The following is a 24,877-nucleotide window of genomic DNA, read 5'->3' as shown; positions in this document are numbered from 1 at the left end:
GTGCAGATTTTTAATAAGTGTCACCAGCTGCATTGGTGTGCCCATTTCTGTTAAAATAAATCATTGATATTCATATATATATATATATATATATATATATATATATATATATATATATATATATATATATATATATATATATATATATATATATATATATAATAAATAAGATTTTTTTTACTTTTTTTTACTTTACTTTATTTTGAAATTTTGAATTGCCGTTTCGTAAGGTTTGGACACAAGCAAACAACTTGCAACAACGACGATATGTACCAATTACTTTCTCATTTCTTAGTAAGTTGTTAATGAACTTAATAGACGAGTTTATGTAATCGCTACATATTTTCTTCTGACTGCCACTTACTCTTGCCGTTAAATAAGATCATGGTTACTGTAGTTAGCAGTGTCGTTTCTTTTTATTTGTAAAAGTAATATTTACGGATCTATATTTAATTCTGCTAATCTTATGGGAAATAAAGTTACTTTGCATTCTAGTAACTAGTTATTTGTGTGCATAATAAAATTTCATTGGATCGAAATATGAATATTGAAAAACTGAAGATGGATTCGGATTTAGTATTAAAACTGATGTGAGACAATACGCAAATTTTTATTTCCCGCGTTCGCCCAACTAAAATATATATATTAGATAAGTCTCTGAAATAGTTTGCGGGGAAAAATTACTTTTTCATTGTTAATTAACTTTTGTAGTATTGTGAACAGTTGGTTTCAGTCTATCGTACTGGTCACATACATTTAGCGTTATCTCTTTCGAGTGAGTGATCATGATAGTCCGTTTCTGTTAACTCATTAATCATCGACAATATGTCATTACTTTTTAAATTAAATTTTAATCTTGAATAATATGTTGTCTGTGTAAGTCCATTTCAAAAAGTTAAAAGAAATAAGAATAGGACTTACTGACAATCAATTTATTCTATCACCAACAACCGGTTTCGCATACTATAATTTGCTATGCATTTTCAGGTCAACGGTACATGGTAAACTAAATGCTGAAAATATAATAACCCGTATTAGGGTGCTGTCTGGTACAAAATATATAGCTTCTTCTTCTTTGAGTGCCTCTCCTATCGGAGATTGGATATCATTAGGGCGATTCTATTTTTATTTACTGCCGTTTTGAATAATTCGTTAGTGGTACAGGCAAACCACTCTCTTAATTTCTCATTTAGGACATTCTTCTATGGCCTGGATTTCTGCGTCCTTGGATTTTTCCTTGCATTATATTTTGTAGGAATGTGTACTTTTGTCCTCTCATCAAGTGACCTAAGTATTCAAGTTTTCTCTTTTTTATATTCAGTATAACTTCGGGATCGTTATTTATTCTGCGTATTACCTCTTCATTTGTAATTTTATCCACCCAACTTATTTTTAGTATACGGCGGTAGCACTACATCTCAAAGCTTTCAAGATTTTTAACATTCCTCTGTTTAAGAGTCCATGCCTCAACACCGTAAAGCAAAGTACTGAACAAATAGCATTTTAACATTCTAGTTCGTAGCTGAATACTAATATCACGATTACAAAATAATTTTTTCATTTTTATAAAGGTAAACCTGGCAATTTCAATACGTCTTTTTATCTCGCGATTTTGGTCACCTGTTTCATTGATGAGGGTTCCCAAGTATTTGTATTCGCTTACTTTTTCGAGTTGGGTATCGTTTATTGCGATACTAGTGTCATGTCTTGGATTCTTACTGAAGGTCATATATTTGGTTTTTTTGACGTTCGTCCTTATTCCGTAGTTATTACATATCTCATTCATACTTTCAACTAGATGTTGTAGATCTTCCGCTGTTCTTGCTATTATCACAGTATCGTCAGCATATCGAATGTTATTGATAACTTCTCCATTGACTATTATCCCTTCGTTTGCACGTGAGAGAGCTTCTTCGCATATTTGTTCGCTGTAGATATTACACAAGAGCGGTGACAATATACAACCCTATCGTAATTCTCTACGTATTTCTATTTCGTCCGATGTTTTGTCTTCTATTTTTATATTAGCTCGCTGATTCCAGTACAGATTTAATATTATTTGTATGTCTCTGGTGTATGTCGATATTCTTACCCTCCAGGATTTCTTTGAGTTTATTGTGGCCTACTTTGTCAAAGGCCTTTTCAAAGTCTATAAAGCAGGTGTGTACCTCTTATTTTATCATCTAATTTATCATTCAAAAGCTTCAACAGTTCAATAGGAATTTCATCAGGTCCATTTGCTTTTCCATTTTTAGCGTTTCTTATTGCGTATTCTACTTCTTCTTTCAATATGTCTGGCCCAGTTGCACTGATTATCTAAGTTAAGTTGTTTCTATCATCTTCAAATAATTCATTCAGGTATTCTGTCTATCTTTTTATTTTATTCTCTAGATCTACAATAAGATTTCCATCTTTGTCTTTAAGTTTACCTATTTGGCATTTCTTTATGCTTCCTGTTATCTCTTTTACTTTTTTGTGCATATTGAACCCATCGTACTCTTTCTCATAGGTTTCCATTTCTTCACAGTGTTCTTTAATCCACGCCTCTTTGGCTTCTTTTATTTTCTTTTTAATGCGTTTTGTAAGATGTTTCTTTCCTGCTGTTTGTATAGCTGTATTTATGTACTTTAATTTTTGGTTAACGTTATTTGCATCGTTAATCTGTTGCTGCATTGAACGGGGGTTTTCATTTATTTCTTCCCCTGTTTCTTATCGTATATTTTTGTTTCTAAGTTTAGATCTCCTCTGTCATTTCTGTTTCCAAGTCCATAGTTTCCTACTTGTTCTCCTACTTTACCTTGACCCACCTTGGCATTAAGATCACCCATTATTATGTTAATGTATTGCTTTTTATTGTTTTCAGCATTTCTTCTAAATCGTTGTAGAATTGTTCTATTTCATTGTCATCTTTATCTGCTGATGATGCATAGACTCGAATAAGATTTATTAAGTTATGTCTTTCTTTAATTTTTATTAATATTAAACGCTCTGAATAAGGAATACAGGTAATCAGAGAGTTTTTCCATTTCTTTGAAATAATGATTCCAACTCCGTAACGATGGGTGTTGTTGTCGATTCCGGAGTAATAAAATACGCCATCATTTCGCGTCGAAAATTTCCCAGATCCTGGCCATTGTGTATCGCTGATTCCTAAAACATCGATGTTTAGTCTATTCATTTCTTGTTCAACATTATCCAGTTTTCCTGCAGAGAACAAACTTTTAACGTTCCACGTTGCAACTCTTAAATTTGTTGGTTTCTGTGCTCTTATACACGGATTTCGCATGTTTACGACCAAGTGAGCCTTGTAGTCATGTGTTTCTCTCACTCTGCCGGATCTTGGTATCCTATTCCCATGATCAGTAGGGTTTCCAGTATTTTTGGTGTACACCATAATGACTTAACTAGGGGTACTCTATGAGTCTTTAATGCAGTGGTTCCCCGTTGCCTTCTGCATACTTCCGCCGTTGACCATCCTTGCCCATCCTTGGTTTATCCGCCTTCGAGACCGATTTCTCTATCTCAGGACAAAAGAGTGCCCTTCCACATACTAGCTCATCCGCCCGAAGCCGTTGGCCAGTAAATGGTGGGATCGCTTATACCGGCAATCATTCGGTGAATTACCTGTTGGTCCACGAGAGGTATTTTATTGCCCTCCTACCCACCGGTAAACCGGATCGGGCATTCCCCTATTCGCCACCTGGGGACGCGCTCTCTAGGGGTTACAGGTTCCCCCGAGAGAAAATATAATTATAGCAATATATAGCAACTATCCAATATTATGGATATTTGTGTGATTTATTAAATATGAATTTAATTAATCTGGCTTTGTACACAATCACTCACAGATGACGGTCTCGATGATAGTATTGAAAATTAACGAAATGTGGGTCTACAGAAAAATTCTACGCGTGTTCTGATCAGTGCCAACTTGTCTATTTTGGAAGGGCTTAATGTAAAAAATAGGCTACTGAAAAAGTAAACTGAGCATACCTAATTTACTTCGGCCACATAGCAAGATAAACGGGGATTATGGAACTATTAATAGTAGAAGGAAAGGTGTTCAATATTAAGATCTCCAACACGATGGGTGAGAAAATCCCTACATGAAGGATCTGCCATAGAATTGCAGTCAATGGAGGCAGAGCAAGCTAACAATACTTAGAGTGTCGCTTCGCCGTGACAAGAGCTCAACGGAAAGGAAGATACAGATAACTACTGGAAGTTTTCCCTAAGAGCTTTTGTTTTCTTTTTATAAATATACATGGCATAGAACAGAAAGTGTAGTAAAAATATTTTATACTCTTTCATATTATTTATTAATCAGTCTTGACAGGTACGACAAGATCTGAGAGCTCCCGGAGGGAAAAGTTAAAAGGACGTACAGTTTTGGTTTAATAATTAATAATTATTTTTTTGTACAAAATAAAAATAAAATGATTGATAGAGATCATTCAAGATCATATGACAAGAAAATTCTTGTCATAGCAAAAACCTAAAAATAACTCAACAAAATGTAAGTAATATTAATGAGTGCAGAGTGCAAATAATAATAATAAAGTATAAAAATAAAGTTTAAAAATAATTATGGTACCTACTATATTTTTATAAACAAATGAACAACAATGTAAAAATTAAAAAAATTATGCGATGGCCGGGAATCGAACCCGGATCAACTGCTTGGAAGGCAACTATGCTGACCATTACACCACCATCGCACTTACAGTAAAATGAAATAAATTTTTAGAGTCTCTAGAGTCGTAGGTGAACTATGCATGTAGTACTGTATTATAATAATAGCAATAATAGCTATTAATTTGGCTGTGACTAATTAGTCAATCTGATTTAAAATGTATGTTACCACAATGATTAAAACATTGTTGTAACTTTTATTGAAAATCGCTTGAAATGTTTTTATTTATTTGCTAAACCTTGTAGGGGTAGGACGTTTGGTCTTTTACATTATTACATTTCACAAATTTTACATTAAATTATTTAGATACAATTTACATTACATTCCCAAAAACAATTGTTATTTTCTTTATTGTCTGGTTCCGCTGTATGCTTTTACTATTATTCTCCATTCTCTGCATACTAATACTAGTTCTGATCATCTGATCTGTATCGTATCATCTTCAAATTATCCTGTTTTAGGTCTCAGTCAGTTAGTATAGTGTCATTAGTTAGCACAGTCTCAGTTAATGTCATATTCATTAACTTTCTTAGTTTGTTTTCATATCTAGGTATTGCAATGCTTTATATAGGGTAACGCAGTACCGAGAAAAATATTTCCGAGTTCCAAAAGAAAAGAATCACAATTTCGGGAACTTTTATTCTGGGCTGTGTGATGTCCTACCTTTCTTATCACAAAATTGTTTTTAATAATAACGTTAGTATATTTAAACGAAATTGATTAAAATTAAAAAACAGAGAAAGTAGGTACTATTATTGACACGTTGACTGCAGTTATTGGCATTCACATGGCTGTAGTCATTGGCACCTACCTGCAGTAATTGTTACACATCTTGCTGCAGTTAATGGCATCAATTTCATAATAACAGAATGAAACAATCAAGAGCTCAAATCATTTTAAATAGATGTTTACATTTATTAAATAAAAAAAAACTGTAACTTAAGCTGAAATGTTTTGAAATAAAAACCTTAACTGAATGAACAAAGTTTAATTGAAACTTAAAATAAAAATGTTATCGTATTAACAGAAAAGATAAGTAACTACGCATTTGTTTGGCACACTTTACATAAATAATAAGGTGTGTATAAATCTTTTTTCAGTAGGCATTTGTAATGGTCCATTCTCATACAGTTCTGGCACTTCATTGCAAAATTTGCTACTGTTTAACTGTTTCATTTTTCGTACATATAAAACACAATCCCTTATTACGAATGATATTATCTGTAGGAAGTCGCATTGGAATTGATCATATCCCCTCGTTGCTTAGATTACTTGAACTTGGAGAACTTCGCTGGGTTGGTATAATGGATTTTTTTGTCGTCGGAGCTTCGTTTTCCGTCAAAAATGCTGTTAAGTTGCTGACCTGTTTTGGTTTTTCTGGATTCTTTGTTACTTGGTTATTTTGTGCATTTCATGTTTTTTTCTATTTTTTTCTTTCTTCATTTCTTTCTGTAGCTTAGCTTCTTCTCTTTCTTCATACATTTTTTCCCTACCACTAGATGACTTTCGCTCTGGTATCAGTTGCTATAGTAAAGTGTAGAAAAACCCGTGATCGGCAGTTTCCACGATATAATCACAATTGTTTGGCGTGTTACATTAAATGGGGCACTCTCTTTCTTGACTTTTTGCCTCCTACATACGGTACTTCTTGATCAATATTTTCTTGTTTTTCTATTATAAGTTTTCTAAAATCGTACTAAGTTGGTTGTCTTCGGAATTTGGTTTCGTTATAGTCTGGCTTATGATTGCTCTTGCATAAGTACATCGAAATCGAAGTTGTCGGCACATGGCCTGTGCCGACAACTAGGGCACTTACCCTATCTCCAATATATTCTCCATTACTACATATCCTTTAAAAACATATTGTACCAGTCTACTAGACCTTTAAAAGCTGGTAGATATAGAATTAGAATATATATATTTTCAAGAAAAATTAATATACATTTCCATATAACTGAAATTATTTTTTAATTTGAACATTTTCTTAATAATTTAAAGTAAATTATAAAGGCAAAACCAAAAAACATGCGATGGCCGGGAATCGAACCCGGATCAACTGCTTGGAAGGCAACTATGCTGACCATTACACCACCATCGCACATAAAAAGCGATTTTTATTTTATATAATTAAATGAAGTGAAGCGAGTAAGGGTCAATTTTAAACTAAAAATACATTATGAATGAAATATAGGTATAATATATATTTTATATGTAATTATTTTACACCATTAGTTATTCTATTAAATTCATCAATTAAATTTTAATTATTATTATTATACGCTTATTTCCTTTCATAGTAAGGTATGGAATGATTATAGAAAGATACAGATAAATAGGGAATATTATTAGATAACTACAAAAAAATACATACGAAGAAAATATAAACTTCTCTACAACAATAGGGTAGCACTACAACCCAGGGTGGGTCTTTTCTGACTGCAAAAGACGCTTCCATCTCGAACGGTCGTTCATGATATGTAAATCCAACTATTAAGCAACAACTTCAAACCTTAATGGGCTTCCCTTAAACTCGATAACCTCGCACAACGATCTTGGAGTGATAATTAATAGTGGGTTAAATTGGTCAGATCAGATAGTGTCGGTGTGTAAAGGTGCAATATCGAAACTGTTTTTGATCCGTAAATGTTTTACACGTATATCTCTAATCTCTGTTAGTAATCTTTACTCAATATACGTTAGACCTATTCTTGAGTTTGCCGGGCCAGTGTGGAATCCAGATCTCAGTCGCCATAAAATCCTACTTGAAAATGTTCAGCGTAAAGCCACAAGACTGGCATACGACCGTGTAAGACCTAACTATGAAGATAGACTATCCATGGCTCATCTTACGACATTCGAGCAGCGACATCTTCGAGGTGACCTAATTATGTCTTTCCGTATTTTAAAACATAATTTTGGAAACCTAAACAACATATTTACTTTAAATCAAGACGAAATATTAATAGGCCATCGTTACAAATTAACGACAGAACAAACTACTACAAGGTCCAGGGTGAATTTCTTGCCAAATAGAATATTTAATATCTGAAACAATTTAGATCAAGACACCATATCGGCAACTAGTGTTAACATCTTTAAAAATAAACTTGATAACTTTTTATTTTATTTTTATGGGATTAGGTATGATATTTTTGGACCGCGTTATTTGTTTATTGTTTCACAATTTTTGTATGATGTACTTAATTGTTTAACTTTACTTCACTTTATAATTGGTATTGGGTTTATACGAATATTTTTGTTTTGTTTTTTGGGCATAATAGGAGCTTGCTCCTCTGCCCTTATTTGTTATATAATAATAATAATAATCCTTTTGATACCGTAGGTATCCAAGATGAGTGAATTTTCTACTTAGAGGGAACTGTGAGCCGTATGGCTAAATCTGGATAATATTAATAATAATAATGATCGTTGAGTCAGTAGGTAGCCTCATTGTTATTAAATCTAATTATTTATGATCTGGTCGTTTATGATCGTTGAGTCAGTGGTTAGCCTCATTGTTCGTAAATCTCTCGGAGCTTTCTCCCAGATTAACTTGGTAAGGCTGCTTATGTGGTGATTCTATTTTTTTTTTCTATTATGTGTCAATGCATTTATACACTGTATGTTACATTTTCTTCTAATGTCTTCACTCCTCTTTCGATCTCTCAGCGTATTTCCTGTAATTCTTCTCAATACTCTCATCTCTGTCGTTTCCAGTAGTCTTTGCGTTGTGGGTGTGTCGGGACTTGTTTCTGAGGCATATCTCATTAGTGGTCTTACACTGGCTTTATAAATTCTTGACTTCATCTCAGTGTTAATGTATCTGTTTCGCCATATAGTGGCGAATCAGTCTATTAGCTTTTTGTACTTGATCTCTCACTTCTTTGTCCAGGTCTCCATAGCTAGACAGTGTAATTCTGAGATATTCTATTTGCATTACTTGTTCAATACTGATGCCATAATTTCTTTTTTACGTCTGGTTGGTTCTTTGCCGACTACGATCGTTTTAGTTTTCTGAGATGAGATTTTCATATTAAATTCTTTTGCTCTTATATTAAATCTGTGGACCAGGTTTTGCAGAGTATCTTCATCTTAGGCTATTAATATTGCGTCGTCTGCGTAACAGAGTATTTTTATTTCTTTGTTTCCCATTCTGTATCTTCTTCCTTTGTTATCGCTTTTAATGATTTCATTTACGATCAAATTGAAGGGCATGTGGCTCAATGAATCCCCTTGTCTTATTCCGCTGCCTATTTCTATTTCTGTAAGTTGTTTTCGATATTTTTTATAATATTTAGGGGAACTTCTCTATGATACAGAAGATGAATTACATCTTTGAGTCTTACTCTGTCAAATGCTTTCTTTAGGTCAATCAGACACAGAAATGCTGGTCTATTATACTCAGTGATTTCTCAGTAATTTGTTTTATAACGAATATTGCATCTGCACACGATCTTCCACTATGAAAACCCGGTTGTTTATCTGCTAAACTTATCCTCTGATTTATTAGCACTTACAATTTTAGTTGTAAGTTTTAGCGTAGTATTTAACAAGTTTATATAAAAACCACTATAGTTTTCTGGCTGTTTTTAATCCCTTTTTTTAATAGTAGAATTAGTTCGCTAGTTCTCCATTCTTCCGGTATTTTATTGTGTTTTATAATTTTATTAATTAATGTTGTTAATTGTTCTGTCATTGCTGCTTCACAATATTTCATTAATTCGTTTGGTATCTCGTCTTTACCTGCTGCTTTTCTGTTCTTCAAGTTTTCAAGTATTTTCTGAACTTCTTGTACATATATATTAAGTTCTTCACTTGTGGTAATTTCTGGTGTTTCCGTTTCTAGCGTCGTTTGTTCTTCCTTTATATGGAGCCATCCTTTTTTATGTGTTTTGGTTCTATTAGTTCCTTTACCTCAGTTCTTTGACCTTTCATGAAGCGCAATATTTCCTTTTGCAGACAATAAATTCATGTTCCATTTCTTTCGAAAAGCGTTTGCAGTGATCATTTTTTCTTTTTCTTACAAGTGCATGTGTTTCGTTTCAAATTGTCTTGTAATTATGGTTCCTTCACTTCTGTACAAAACAATGGAGTTCTTCGCCTTGGGAACGATTTATTTTTATTTATGTTTCTTTCACCAAGAACTTCCTTGGCCGACGCTAAGATATTAGACTTAATTTTTGCCCAGGTTTCTTCGACTCCATCACTTAAATACATCATACATACCATAATAATGCTTACCATAATAATACATATATAATACCATAATATATATATATATATATATATATATATATATATATATATATATATAATATATATTTCATGATAATACCTTTCTTGTAAAGGTCCAGGAATCCAAGTTTCCCACCCCCACAGGAAATAATGATTAGGTACAGTTTATACTGTTTTGTTAAAGTGATTTATATATAATATTGTTTGTTAAATATTGGACACCATCCTACCTACAGAAAAAGATGCAGTGGTTTAAGAAATAATAAAAATTATTTTGAACTTTTGTTGCTGTATCATTAATTTTTTAATTATTTGTTTCAGGTTAAATCAGAAATATGTCCATGACATCATCGGCTGTTTACTTAATATGTTGTTTTCAAATGGTGTTAAATGTGAGGCTGGATGTTGTAAACCAATGGAACTTCTTAGACTTCGATTTGCCATTCAATTTTGATTATAGGGATATCAAGTAAGTAGTAGTTATTTTTAATTAGAAAGTTATTTGTCTGCTGCCTCACTTATACCATCGAAATATTTCTGACATTTTGGAGAATGTTTAGATTCTTTATTTTTCATCTCATTATTTTGCTAATCTATAGCAATTTGTCCTTCTCTTTCACTATTTAATACACTGAATAAATGATAAAACCAATGAATAGGACAGACGAAGAAACGGTCCATTTCGAAGTCATTAACGAACAACAATGGATGCAAAACGGGGACAGACTGGCTTAAAAAAAGGCGCCTACCTTAACTCTAATCAAGAGGCATTAGACCCCCATTCTTAGGCTCATTAAATCAATTTTTTGAAGTTCTAATGTGTGTAAAGAATAGATCACTCAAAGATAAGGTAACCGAGGCTGCAAAAGACTATGAGGCAGCGGTTTCCACATGCCGTAAACCGTGGATATCCGACAATACGTTTACTGTGATTCAACGCAGAAAAGAACATAAAACTAGATACGGATCAAACGATGAATACAGAGCGTTATCAAAATAAATCAGAAAACAGTGCCGCAAACACAATGCTGACTACATATTTCAAATATGCAGAGAGATAGAGAACCATGGCTATCAAAATGAACATGAACCGAGGGGCTCATTTCAGAAGATCAAACTCCTTACCAGAGAATTTAAATCTCAAATGTGATCTGTAATAGATAAGGAAGGTAATCTAAAGACCGGTACTGACGAAATATTGGAAACATGGTGAAACTACTGTAGCGAGCTATATAAAAATAACGAGGTACCAGCAGAAAATCAGTGGCCCTCTGACTACCTTAGAGAACCATTGATTCAATACCAGGTGAAATACTACACTTACTACGTAACAAAGGATTACATACCATTCATTCTATCTGTATCACTGTTTGGAATTCAGGAAAATGACCATCTAATTGGTGTATCTCAACTTATATCTCGCCAAACAAAAAAGGAACTACTACCCGATGTGAAAACTATCGCACACTGTCACTAATAACACATGCTAGTAAAATCAAAACAAATAAAACACTCAAATCAATCAGAATATGATACTCCGAGAATAACAACAATAAAAACACCACGCTCAGATTTTTTTTTCTACCAAAAGGAGGCTATTACCTACAAGATCGAGTCCAAGTAAGTCAACCGTCAGTTTTGAAAAACATAACCCAGCTTAACAACATGGTTAACCCAGCTGGTTATACTTTTCGCCCATTTTTTTAAATAATTTTTTTGAAAACGATTTTAGGAGTGTTGGATTATTGGACATAGATCTCCTTAACAATTTTCCACCTTTTTCAAATTTGTGCCTCTTGAATTCAGTTTTTCTGGCAACGTTTTAGATCGTCAGTCCTTATATAAATTATATTATTCCAAGCGTTTTACGCGTTAAATCCAAAGCCGTCCCTGGTGCGTATTTCTAGCCACATATAAGTGCGATGGTGGTGTAATGGTCAGCATAGTTGCCTTCCAAGCAGTTGATCCGGGTTCGATTCCCGGCCATCGCATACTTTTTTAAATTATTGTGTACAGTTAGAGAATGAAATATAACTCCTTCTGTCAAGGTTATCAATGTTTCGGTATTTTGATGATCACATTATTGATTGGAAGTGAGCATTTTTTTATAAAACAAAGAAAATCACAACTTGATTCCCTCTTTTGTTGAAAACTATTTGATATTTAAATTATGTAAACTAAATTATTTTAACAACTTTACGCGTTTAATCCAAAGCCGTCCCTGGTGCATATTTCTAGGCACATCTAAGTGCGATGGTGGTGTAATGGTCAGCATAGTTGCCTTCCAAGCAGTTGATCCGGGTTCGATTCCCGGCCATCGCATGTTTTTTAAATTATTGTGTATAGTTAGAGAGTGAACTCCCTATATCAAGGTTATCAATGTTTCGGTATTTTGATAATCACAATATTGACTGGAAGTGAGCATTTTTTTATAAAACAAACAAAATCACAACTTGGTTCCCTCTTTTGTTGACAACTATTGATTATTTGCGATTATTATTATTATTGAATGTTGCGATTACCGTACCATCAGTCTAATGTGCCACATACTAAAAGTATTCCTTATGATTATTCATCGTAGAATATATAAAAAGTTAGAACAAGACATTGGACAAACAGACTAGGATCTAGAAATGCTCTAGGAACAAGAGAAGCATTATATGCAGTAAATGTGCTAATACAGATATGTTTAGATGTAAACCAGGATGTCTGCTTCCTAGATTATAACAAGGCATTCGACACAGTGAAACATAATCCGTTAATAAAACTACTGAGAACAAAGAACATCGACACACGGGCTATAAGAATAATAAATAATCTGTATTATGAACAAGAAGCTGCCATAAGAGTAAATAATTTAAAAACTAATGAAATAAAAATCAAAAGAGGTGTTAGACAGGGTTGTGTCTTGTCGCCATCACTATTTAATGCATACTCAGAGGATATATTCAAAAAAGCATTAGAAGATGAAGTAGCAGGCATAAAAATAAATGGCCTACCCATACGTGAAATTAGAAATGCTGATTATACAATACTAATAGCAGAAAATATTACAGATCTACAAAGAATTTTAGATAAGGTTGTTGCAGTGAATGAAGAATTTGGTCTGTCACGAAACATAAAGAAAACAAAATTCATGGTTATATCAAAGAAAAATATTAGATACACCAATCCTCTCGTAAATAATAAGGCGATAGAACGAGTTCAGAATTATAACTATTTAGGGGCAAACATGAATGAAACAAACGATTATACCAAAGAAATTAGTACATCAATAGAAAAGGCTACAAGTAGTGTGTAGTGCATTCTTAGTAGTGGATTCAATAATATGAATGTCTAACTAAATTGGAATCATTTGAAATGTGAACATATCGAAGAATGCTGAGAATCTCCTGGACAGACAGAATAACCAATGAAGAAGTACTAAGAAGAATAGAGAACAGCAGGGAGATACTGGATTCGAGGAAGCATAGGTAGAAGAAGAATTTCCTGACAGAGAAACCTCAGAGAATGGTTTGGATGCAGCTCAACTGAACTCTTTCGGGCTGTAATATCAAAAGTTAGAATAGCAGTGATGATTGCCAACCTTCGTCGCGGAGATGGCACGTAACGTAAAGAAGAAAGAGGATTGATTATTTAAATTATGTAAACTAAATTATTTCAACAACTTTACGCGTTTAATCCAAAGCCGTCCCTGGTGCATATTTCTAACCAGATCTAAGTGCGATGGTGGTGTAATGGTCAGCATAGTTGCCTTCCAAGCAGTTGATCCGGGTTCGATTCCCGGCCATCGCATCTTTTTTATATTTTTTAAAAATATATTTGGAAAATAAAATTTTTTATTGACGTAGGATTATTATATTCAGAGATTTCTTGAAATTAATTGGCGGTAAATCTAATTGGAGCTATACATATTAAGCGAAACTCTGTAAACTTTGTATCAAAATCACGTATAGTGTGGTATAATTAGACAAAAATCCTGACATCCAAAGTAAAAGTTATTCTCCAACGCAAAATTGTTCTATATGGTCCACATATAGTTCAATTAAAAGTTACACTATTTCGAGCGTCGTATTTGGAGGGTATTGTGGGGGTAGAAGTCAGCAAATTAGTACTTTTTTACGTTTTTTGCAAATATGTATTTCGAAAACTATGCGGTTTAACGCGAAGAAAGTTCAATACAAAAATTTTCTACGTCAAATTTAAAACCAAAAAGGTCAGCTGCATAATTGTTCTAAAATCAACGGTTTGAGAGTTACGGAGGGTGTAAGACTGGGGGTTTTCCATATTGTTTATATTTTTTGGGCAAATTTTAATATTATTACTGAGGAAACTAATTTTTTTAAAGGATTGTGTTTTGTAAATGTAATTTGTTATTTCAATGATCGGTCGTATGTTAGTGATAAGCCCTTGAAGAAACGTCAACCTCACCACCTTCTCAAGGGGTGCTACTTTTTAAGGGAAAAAGAAGCTTCCACAGACCTAGACCATATAAACCTTGGGTACGGAGAAACTTACTCTGTATCTTTCCAATAGTAAATTCCAACAAAATTCCAACAAAAAAATGTTTCTTGCATAATAATGATGCTTATAATGCAATGAGTTTCAAATAAACTTATTCATCAGTTCAAGTAAACTTATTCATCAGTTTCAGTCCTCTTCAAATACAACATCCTCCTCTTCTAGATGTTCGTCTATAATGGTTGTATCCCTATTATCACATACTAGGCCTAAGGCATAAGCAATTGCTGCGCATGCTTAAGCAATTTAGACCACTCTTTCTACACTCACAGTTACGGATGTATTTGTCTTTGCAAGTACACACTACGAGAAAAAGTAATTCCTCGGGAGCTGCAGCACGTCTGTTGTAATTGGTGTCAGGTGTTCGTTAATCTTCTTCCAACCCTACTCGAGAGGATTCTTCGTCTCATTCAGCCACTGCTGTACCTGGTGATAGGTTCTCAACGAATTTTGGCTGGAAGCTCCTGAAGTGGAGTTATTGCAGCTAACTTGAACAAAGTATGTATAGGCTGCTTTGCAATAGCCTTGAAGTAGGGCTAATAGCGAAAACAATCTAGATCTTTCGTGCTCCTGGTGTACTGTAAGAAGTGAGATAAGGCCCATTTTGTTGTTAGCGTTAGCTAACAACTCCTTTGGTTTAGATTTACATGGATTGAGTCTTCAACTTTTACTTCAATGCTAGAACGTTCTGTGTGTAGGTGTTAGTTATATTTTGTATTTCCTTGCTGGTATCCATCAAATACAACAGTAACTATTCCGTAATGAATAATTACGTAGTCTCTGTATTGTTCGCAAATCTGTTTGAAGGTAGCTGGGCGTCGCCAGAAAACACCATGAAGAAAGTGACATCAATGATGAAAACGACATTTTCACTGAATCTAGAGTACATGATAATTCTTCTGTATCTGGAACCAAAACAGTAATTGTTGGAGATTTGCCTCCTTTTCTCATCAAGCCAGATTGGTCGAACGAAGATCGAGGATACGCACATAGTTCATATTAAAATATTTCTTCAAGTCTCCCATCACTGCTTACTTTGCACACCATCTGATGTAAGAGAGTGTTTGAGTTTAGACATGCCGTGGTGGTGTTAATTGTCATCAACCTGATTATAGAGGCTAGGAACTTTCTTATCCAGTGTATCTTATTGAATGTTTTATTTTCAATGTCTTTCAAAACCAGGATTTAGACTTCAAAGAGAGTTCAGATGTTTGAATGTTTTAATACTTCGTACTTATTTATTTTTTTTACGGTGTGTAAATTTTATCATTTTAATTTAGAGTTTACTTTTACAATTTTAAAAACTAACTTGCTTATTAATTTCTCGTAATCTTATGTCGCATGGTCTATATATAACCATCCGTAAATCCGTAACGTTGAAACCGTTTGTTTTAGAAGGATTATGCATAGGACCTTGTTTGTTTCCAATTTAAACATGTAGACATTTTTGTATAGAACATTGTTCACAACTTCTCCCCCCCCCCCCAAATCCTTTTACTGAAAAATATATGGACAATTGAAGCAAAACTTTTACGTTGGATGTCGGGGTTAGGCCTTTTTTTGGACCAATTGCACCATACAGCATACTAGTAGCCGAGTCCCGGCGTGTTCCAACTTTCTGCGCCGAATTTCTGACGAATTGTACGGTATAAAATAATCAGTTATATCCATAGAAATTTAAAAGATCACTTCGATTACAAAACCGACAAATTTACCAATATGAACTAGTTAAGAATAGTCATTTTTCTACTAAAATTAAGATCAAAATTTTGTAATAAATAATCAATAGTGTAGTAATTATAATAATGTGTATAATAAAATATACACTATTGAAGTGTATCTTGCTTGTAAGGCGCCGCTGATGCTTATCACCACGGCATTTCAAGTGCGATGGTGGTGTAATGGTCAGCATAGTTGCCTTCCAAGCAGTTGATCGTATTTCGTATATTGTGTATATATATATATATATATATATATATATATATATATATATATATATATAGATATATATATATATATATAAATATATATATATATATATATATATATATATATATATATATATATATATATATATATATATATATATATATATATAAATATTTATAATATAAATACGTTATCCTGTTTCTCATACCTAGTACGGTATTATATTTTTGACGGGTGGTATGATTTGAATGGTAATTTATATACCTGCCCGATGCTGTCGACCTTTGTACCAATCCAATGTCAAAATATTGCCATTTGCTCTTATTACCCTTGTGTCTAAAAATGGTATACTAAAATTTGTCTCAGATTCAATTGTAAACTGTAGATGTTCTGTAGTAGAGGAATTAAAAATGTTCAGTGTGGTATTGATGTGATACGATGGAACTGCACATATGATGTCATCGACATATTTATATATAAATGGTAATTCAAAAGGTAATTGTGTAATCACATTATCTAAGAGATGATCAGTTACAATAGTTGCAAGGATTGGACTAATCGGAAACCCATCGGTGTTCCAAAAATTTGAGAGTAAAATTTACCATTGAAACTAAAGTAAGTGTTGTTAAAAATGATCCTAAGGATTTGCAGAAAATTTTCTTTTGATAATTTCGTGTAGTCTTTTATAAGGTTCCAATTTGATTCTATAATGTACGTGAACATATTTAGTGGAATGTTTGTAGATAAAGACACCACATCTAAAGAAATTAAAACATAATCATTAGGTAACTGCATTTCCCTAACAGCATTGACAAAAGTAAATGTGTTCTTAGAATTATAATTATTGTTATTATAAAGTTTTTATACTATTCTTAATTAAACATAGACAAAATATAAATAGTCAATAATTGATTTTGAACAGTACAACTGTACAGTAATTAGTTAATCTAATATTAACTAGATTAAAGTTGTTACATATTTAGACACAAAACAAAATATGGGAAAACACTTACTATGTTTCAATTCGTTTACAATTTGAACTTTCACACTTTTTGTGCGTCAATACGGACCCGGTATTTGAATCTTCCTCTTATTGCGCCGTCTCATTTCGAAGGTTGGCGACCAAATAGCAAATTGTAGCTTCGGAAACTGCTGCATGAAAGATTTCTGTGGATAAGCGGTCAAACTATCTCATCAGGTCTTTCAGCCACAAGTTCTGGCGTCTTCCAACTGATCTTTTGCTCTGTCATTTACCTTCCAATATAATTATGTATTTTAATCAAGATTAGAAATGTCGTTATTTGCGCATTATTGAGAAAATCAATGCAAAGATTATTCTGGTACATTACAATACACTGTTGTTTATATAATTTTACCATCCGTTGGTGATGGGAACTATTTATTCCAGAATCTCATACATTGAATGCTATGCTGGAACAACGTTGTTACCGCCATTACTTTTATATGTGGGTTTTCCATGAAACAACGTTCTATATGTGCAAAATAATGTACTGCTGACCGTGGGGAATATTATGAGATTTAATTTGCCTGTTTTGGTAGTTTGAAAATTAGTCAACCTTCAACTTTCGGTGTAATAACGTTGTATGTGTTAAAGTGGGTCGTGTTTCGCGCCAAATTTTCTGCACTTATTCTGGAAGTTAACGTTTTCAATAAATTTCAAGTAAGTTGAAGTAATCTAAACTAGTTTCATATTTTAAAACAATATTTATTTTAGGTGCGTATTTGTAAATGTAAGCAGTCTGCTACGGGTTGTTCTGCTAAGTTATTAGTGGGCAATCGCGCAAAATTATTCAAAACGTTTAGGGAACTAAGTTACAATGGCCAATCAACATTTTTATCTTAGTCTGCAAGAGCCAAAAAGAAGAAGGGTTGGGGAAGCAGCATCTCGTCGTTAATGTACAGTGAAATATACAGTAAAAAACATAAGGGTATGTAAAACAACGGTATGTTATATATTTTTAATAACCGCTAGAAGACTCCAGTACCCTGTTGATAAAATAAAAGCAGGAGTAAATCTAAATGATCAACGTGGAAAACATACTAATCGTCACAAAAACTCATGATAACAGAGGCAGAGAAAATATGCGAACATATTAGGTCATTTCCGCAGCAAGAAAATCATTATAGCAGAAAATCTTCTTCTAAAAGTTTCTAAAAGTCTTTTAAAAATTTTTAAAAGCCTATTTAAAAATGTACCCTGATATAAAAATCTCTCTACGAACCTACCACTACATTGTTAAAAGTAAATTCAACTTGCGTTTTGGACTTCCCAGATCAGATACTTGTTCATATTGTGGCAAGCTCTTTATCAAACTTTTTTCTGCTAGCGATGAATGTGAACGAAAGAAAATAGAAATTGAAACTAAAATTCATCATATGCGAGCGGAAGCAGGTTAAAAAACATTAAGACAAGATACTGAAATTGCAAAAGTCAGTGCTAATTGTGTCGTTTTATGTACTGATTTACATTAAGTTCTTTTTCGCCCTGATCTAACTCACTCATCAATATTCTACCAGCGACAACTTTTTTCGTATAATTACGCTTTTCATAATATGGGGAGTAATAATGCTACAATAATGCTTTGGAGCGAAGTAATGGCGCATCGAATCTCCACTGAGATAGCATCAGCATTGCTACTTTATATAACTGAAAACTTCAATTGTTTTGATCCAGGCCAAGAAAGAAAACTTGTTATTTGGTCGGATAGATGTGTTGGCTAAAATAACAATTGGAAAGTTATAACATTACTTCGAGTACTACTGTTAAAAAATACTTCACCCAAATTGAGCAAAAGTTTCCAACTAGTAGGCACAGCTTTCTGCCTGTGATAGAGACTTTGCCCTCATAGAACGTAACAAGAAACTTTCATCGGTTTATATCCCGTTTCAGTGGAGAGATGTAATTGCAAAAGCTAGAGTTAAAAACCCATTTAAAGTTATCTACATGCATCAAACATTTTTTAAAAATTTTATCAACGCAGAAAATGTAGTATGGAAAGATCCAAAGTGCAATATAACTCAGTCAGTGTGGATACAAATTAGCTCAGATGATCCAAATACTATACTGCCCTCCTAAGGAAAACCATAGCATCTGCAGTACTTGTAATAATGAGTAAATGGGTTAGAAACGATTTTACTTTATATCAATAAATCTGTAAATAAACTATGTTTAAAAAAAAGGAGCAGTAATTTATCCAAATTTTATGCTTACTATGGCAGATACTGGGAAAAAAATTTTAAGCAATATTAGGAATTACTAAATAAAACTACAGCATCTACGGATGTTATGTTTATGCGGTGTTTTTTTCTTATCATAATGTTAAAAAAATATAATTAAACAACAAAATAAGTTTTTGAATAATTTATTAAAACTACATACCTATTTAATAAAAAAAAAAACACATTTATTAGACGGGATAAACCCTAACAAACAAAATTTAATACAAAGGAATAAAAAATAAATATAGAAAGAAATTATCTTATTAATCCATATTTTCCTCAAGATTTTACCAAAATTGTAATCTTTTGAAAGACATTATGGTTTTGAGATTTTCAATAAGGGTTTCTTTTTTTATTTTGTGATACTCCACATGGACATGTAAATGCCTGAGGGCTGGGAAGTTTTTTATTTAAAACTTTAGTTTGAAGAAAATTAATTTCAAACATACTATCGGAGTTATTTGTTAACTTGTACTTTAGAGAAAATAATCTCATGGTGTCAACAATTTCTGTTATTGTCGCCAAGTAAGGAAGAGGCTCTATTTTTTTTATTTTTGCTTGTGACGCGAAATTTTGCCACTTGTACACTGCATACTGCATTGTTTGTATTGTAACCTTTTTTGAATTGCATTGTCAACAGCTGTCACAAAATCGTTAAAATCGTAGGTTTTTTCTTGTTGTTTTTTTAAAGTTCCACGTGATAGTGGTAGCTACAGTGGCGGCTGGTGTGGTAAAATTTTGGGTAGGCCAAGCCAGCAAATTACATATAGCTATGTGTAATCAGTGACGGATCCAGAGGGAGGGGTCACGGGGTCATGACCCTAACTAATTTTTTAATGATTTCTCTGTTCATTTTAACTTCTGCGTTGTATCTAATTTTTGCGATTTTTCATCTAGCAAATTGCGAACAGAAAACGCCCTCTTCTGTACATCCTTAAAGGAAAGGAAATTACTTAAATGTTCCTGGCAACTGGAATGTTTTTTTAAGGAGGCAGACATATTTTTTAAATCAAAGTATCCTTCACAATCCCATACACATTTCTTATTAGAAAATAACAAACACGGTCAACAATATGTCTGTTTTTCGTAATACTTCCAGACAACCATTTGTAGACGTCATACCAAGAGCAATTAAAAGTAAGCACCTTTTTCCCATCTTTTTGGTCAATACGCAATGTTAGAGTAGGCCTTTCATTCATAATAACTTTTTTTCTATCAATTTCAGTTCTTCTAGATAATGGCGATTCCAATAGTGAAACAACAATGTCTAAACACTCACTATCAACATTACTATTACTGCAACCTGGTAAAGCGTCATAAAAACTCATTTTTATGTATCAGTTATAAAACAATCTCACATATATAAGTTGCATACAATCAGCCGATATAGAAATCATGCAAATGGGATTTTTTTTCTTCGAATTTTACGCCCAAATAAATTTTTTAAAATTTATTTGGGCAACCGTGCACTTGTTTGCAATTGTGTTGTTTGTTTAAAAAATTGTTACAATTATAGATTATGTTACAAATTTTTTTATCATAATTTAAAAGAAAATTTATATTACAATTCGATAATTACAAGTGACAACGATGGTCGACGTAGGCCCGATCGTCTGGTGCCTAAACAGCAAGCATAAACACGACAATATAAATCGTTGTCCAGCAAGCTGCTTAACTTCAAACGCTTTTTGTACGGGGATCTTATGTGAGCCGGGTCGGCCAGTTCCGATCGGGCCTATTAATGATATTTAAAATGCCTGAATACGATTCGAAGCTTTCTGTGGTAATAAAGTATTGTTTTAACGGACGCTAATGTATTGAGTGATTTATTACATTTAAAAGTTATTTACATGCATTAACATAATTTTTGAATATATGTTTTTCAATTTTAAAGCTCTTAAAATTATTGGGTAGGCCCGGCCTTCCTGCCTACCCCAAAAGCCGCCACTGGGTAGCTATCGGCGAACATGAAGGTGTGTCCTGGTTCGAAATACTTAATACAAATATCTTGAGCAGATATAGCTTCAGAATTTAAAATCCATATAAGGAAAGATAAAAAACTCCAAAGGACAAAATGTTATATATCCCTGTAATGTAAAAAGAAAGCATTATATGAGCTAATTATTTCTTCTGTTTCCCGTCCAGCAATACCGTCATGCCATAGGCATGCAAAAGTTTTTTATTTTTTTTTCTCAACCCAGAGGTACAAAGCTTTCATTGAATGTCGATATTCTTTGGATAAATATTGTTTTCTTAATTTCTTAAACATATCGATCCTTGGTAACATTATGACTTTTTGCAAGTCAACAGAGACTTTAAGGGTCGTTGATGTATCTGGTTGAGGTATCTGGAATTTACGTTGTTTCTAAATCAATTTTGCAGACACAAACTATCACAACCGCACCATACACAAGTTGAGAAGAAACTAATTAAATTGATAAATCGCACCAATTACGTAGCAAAAATACCGCGATTTTGAATTGCTTAGAATAAACACAGTAACTGTAGGTTCAGTCAAGTAATGCGGGGTTTTACCTAAAGGCGCGTTTTCACGGGTCGATCTAGGTTGAACGATTTGGATCGTTCGACCATAATTCGATCTGTGTGGAAAGCAAAAAGGTTTACACGATAGGCGATAAATGTTGAATTAATTGTGGTACAAAACGGCATCACTTGAAATGATTAATGTAGGTGTGCAATTAATTTGTTGCGCAATTTGTATGTTGTTGTAATATTTTTTATTTTATTTTTCAAATAATTTTCAGACATATTCGGTTTATTCATATGTTGTAGAATTGCTTGCAATGCTGCTCGCCTCGCTTGTAGATTGCTATAAAGCTCAGTTTGTGGATTCCATAATACATCATAGTTTTATTAAGCATCCAAAAATCTTGCCATGTCTGCATCTGATCATTTTTCAGTCATTTTTTCCGAAAATTACAGCTTTTCGTACTAAAAACAACAACTTTATACACGCTAGAAGTACTCTACTCGGCTTTCGGTACGTTGTGTTTCCGTTCGACCAGGTGTTTACACATTCGATTCCAGTCGTTCGACATCGATTCGGCGGCAATCGCCAGTCAAAAGTAGACAGTCTTTCTACTTCCGTCGAATCGACTCACTCCGCCTAACGACCAAGTCCATTTAAGGTTTACATATTCAATTTGCTTTCGATTTTATAATCGACCTAAATCGTTCAATCCAGATCGACCCGTGAAAACGCGCCTTAATGTAGGTGTGCAATTAATTTGTTATGCAATTCGAGAAGAAATCGCCAAATCAAACAAAAAGAAAAATAAACGAAGGTGGTGGACCCGACCGTGGATTTTAAGACGAAATACTCATGGTGCATCACAAAGCCTGCTCCAAGAAATGGTTGTGGAAGATCCAGAGGCTTATAGAAATCATTTAAGAATAGATAATGCACATTTTAAAGAACTTTTAGAAAAAACTGCTGGGAAAATTCAAAAAAACGATACAAATATGCGTGAAGCATTACCGGCAAGGCTGAAATTGCAAATAACTCTTCGATTTCTAGCCACTGAAGACAGCTATGCGTCACTCGAAGCCTTGTATCGGGTACCAAAATGTTCAATTCGCTATTTTTGCCGGAAGTGTTGGATGCTATATATGAAGGACTTCAAGATTATATAAAGGTTAGTAAAACAATCTATTTTATTTGTATGTTATTTTAGGACATAACTCGGGTTAACATTACAACATTATTATGGATAATCGTCGTTTTCATTCCTAATACTTGCCAACGCTGCAGCTAGCAAGTCGCTAGTTGACATATCCGGTATTGCCGTAGTATGTGCTGGGAACTGTGGCGGCGGTGAACAGACTTTACTGAACTGGGTATCCGAAGAATGATAATCGCTTGATGCGGTCGTATGTTCAGAGAAAGATTCAATATGATATGTTGGTAATGTCGTTGAACTTAAATACTTTAGGCGTTCTTGTGTTAAGGTATTTTGGAACTGTTGTTCAATTTCTAAAGCTCTCTGCAGCAGCAACTATCTCAGTTGGCTAGCAATATGTTTGCCAAATGTTGCAAACTCATCTTCGACGTTGGAGCTCTTAGAGATCTCCTCCAGCTTACTTAATGCTCGATCAACTGAACTTGTGTTGAAAACCTCGCGTATTTTTCTTTTCTGTTTTTTTCCTATTAAGCCTGTTTTCGGAGTACTAAGTGCAATTTCAGTGGTAGTTTTAGTAGCAGACGTTGACGGTAGATGTTGATGGGTTTCTCTGGGCGATATATTTAAGGACAAGTGTGGCTGTGATATATCCTGAGAAATGTCTTCTTCGTTTGTATCATCAATACCCGCTTGTGAATTCGTTTCTGCAACATCTTCAGTTTGCTGCGACGTAACTTTAAAATCCTCCATCTGCTGCGACAAATTTTGAGAATTCTGTTAACAAAAATACATTCATTCAGTATTTTTTACTGTTCTAATTTCACATATACATATTATGCATATTTGCCATTTTTGTTGTAGGTACCAGAATCCAAAGAGGATTGGAAAAAAATTCAGGATGAGTTTTACAAAAGATGGAATTTTCCTTACGCTTGCGGCGCCTTAGATGGAAAACACGTATTAATTAGGAATCCTCCGCACGGTGCTTCTGATTGTTATAATTATAAAGGAACATACAGCGTCGTATTACTAGCTGTGGTGGATGCCACCTACAGATTCATATTCATAGATGTTGGAAAAAATGGCCGTATGAATGATGCATCAATTTTTAACCAATCAGAATTTAATGCAGCACTAACGGAAAATCGACTTAATTTGCCTGAAAATGCGGTTTTTGTAGCTGATGATGCGTTTCCACTACGTACAAATATTTTAAAACCGTATTCAAGGATGGCAGTGCTGTTACACAAACAAAAGATTTTTAATTACCGTTTATCCCGTGCCCGAAGAATTGTCGAAAATGGTTTTGGTATATTGGCATCACGATTTAGAATATTTGAAAGACCAATTGCTACAAATTTGTCTACAGTAGATTTAATCGTTCGAGCTACATGTGTCTTGCATAATTGGCTTCGTACAACTGCTACAAATTATATTACTACAGGAACAGTGGATGTTGAAAATATTGATACTAATTCGATTTCTTTAGGATCGTGGAGAAGCGACGGAGGAGCTAGAAATTTAGGTGCAATTACAACACATATGGGAAGTAACAACTATTCGAAGAAAGCCGCAGAAATCCGGGACACTTTTGCTGACTACTTTGTGGGCCCCGGTT

The 24,877-nt window shown here is 33.6% G+C and overlaps 1 protein-coding gene and 5 non-coding genes across 6 annotated transcripts in view; 4 read left to right on the top strand and 2 right to left on the bottom strand.

The window, feature by feature from the left end:
* yellow-e (L-dopachrome tautomerase yellow-e) overlaps positions 1–24,877 on the top strand; it is a 183,539-nt gene that overhangs the window by 109,243 nt on the left and 49,419 nt on the right. Inside the window, exon 2 of the mRNA XM_072537844.1 lies at positions 10,250–10,397. Within this exon, the coding sequence (XP_072393945.1) occupies positions 10,264–10,397 (134 nt within the window). The 5' untranslated portion in view covers positions 10,250–10,263. The remainder of the gene's footprint in view (positions 1–10,249; positions 10,398–24,877) is intronic.
* Positions 4,647–4,718, bottom strand: TRNAG-UCC (transfer RNA glycine (anticodon UCC)). The gene has a single exon. It is a non-coding gene; the product is annotated as a tRNA-Gly (tRNA).
* On the bottom strand, positions 6,720–6,791 carry TRNAG-UCC (transfer RNA glycine (anticodon UCC)). The gene has a single exon. It is a non-coding gene; the product is annotated as a tRNA-Gly (tRNA).
* On the top strand, positions 11,848–11,919 carry TRNAG-UCC (transfer RNA glycine (anticodon UCC)). The gene has a single exon. It is a non-coding gene; the product is annotated as a tRNA-Gly (tRNA).
* On the top strand, positions 12,179–12,250 carry TRNAG-UCC (transfer RNA glycine (anticodon UCC)). The gene has a single exon. It is a non-coding gene; the product is annotated as a tRNA-Gly (tRNA).
* On the top strand, positions 13,652–13,723 carry TRNAG-UCC (transfer RNA glycine (anticodon UCC)). Its single transcript has one exon. It is a non-coding gene; the product is annotated as a tRNA-Gly (tRNA).

This window comes from Diabrotica undecimpunctata, chromosome 7 (assembly GCF_040954645.1).
Source record: "Diabrotica undecimpunctata isolate CICGRU chromosome 7, icDiaUnde3, whole genome shotgun sequence".
Classification (NCBI taxonomy): domain Eukaryota; kingdom Metazoa; phylum Arthropoda; class Insecta; order Coleoptera; family Chrysomelidae; genus Diabrotica; species Diabrotica undecimpunctata.
Note: the sequence above shows the minus strand (reverse complement) of the source record. Positions and strands in the feature narration are given on the sequence as shown.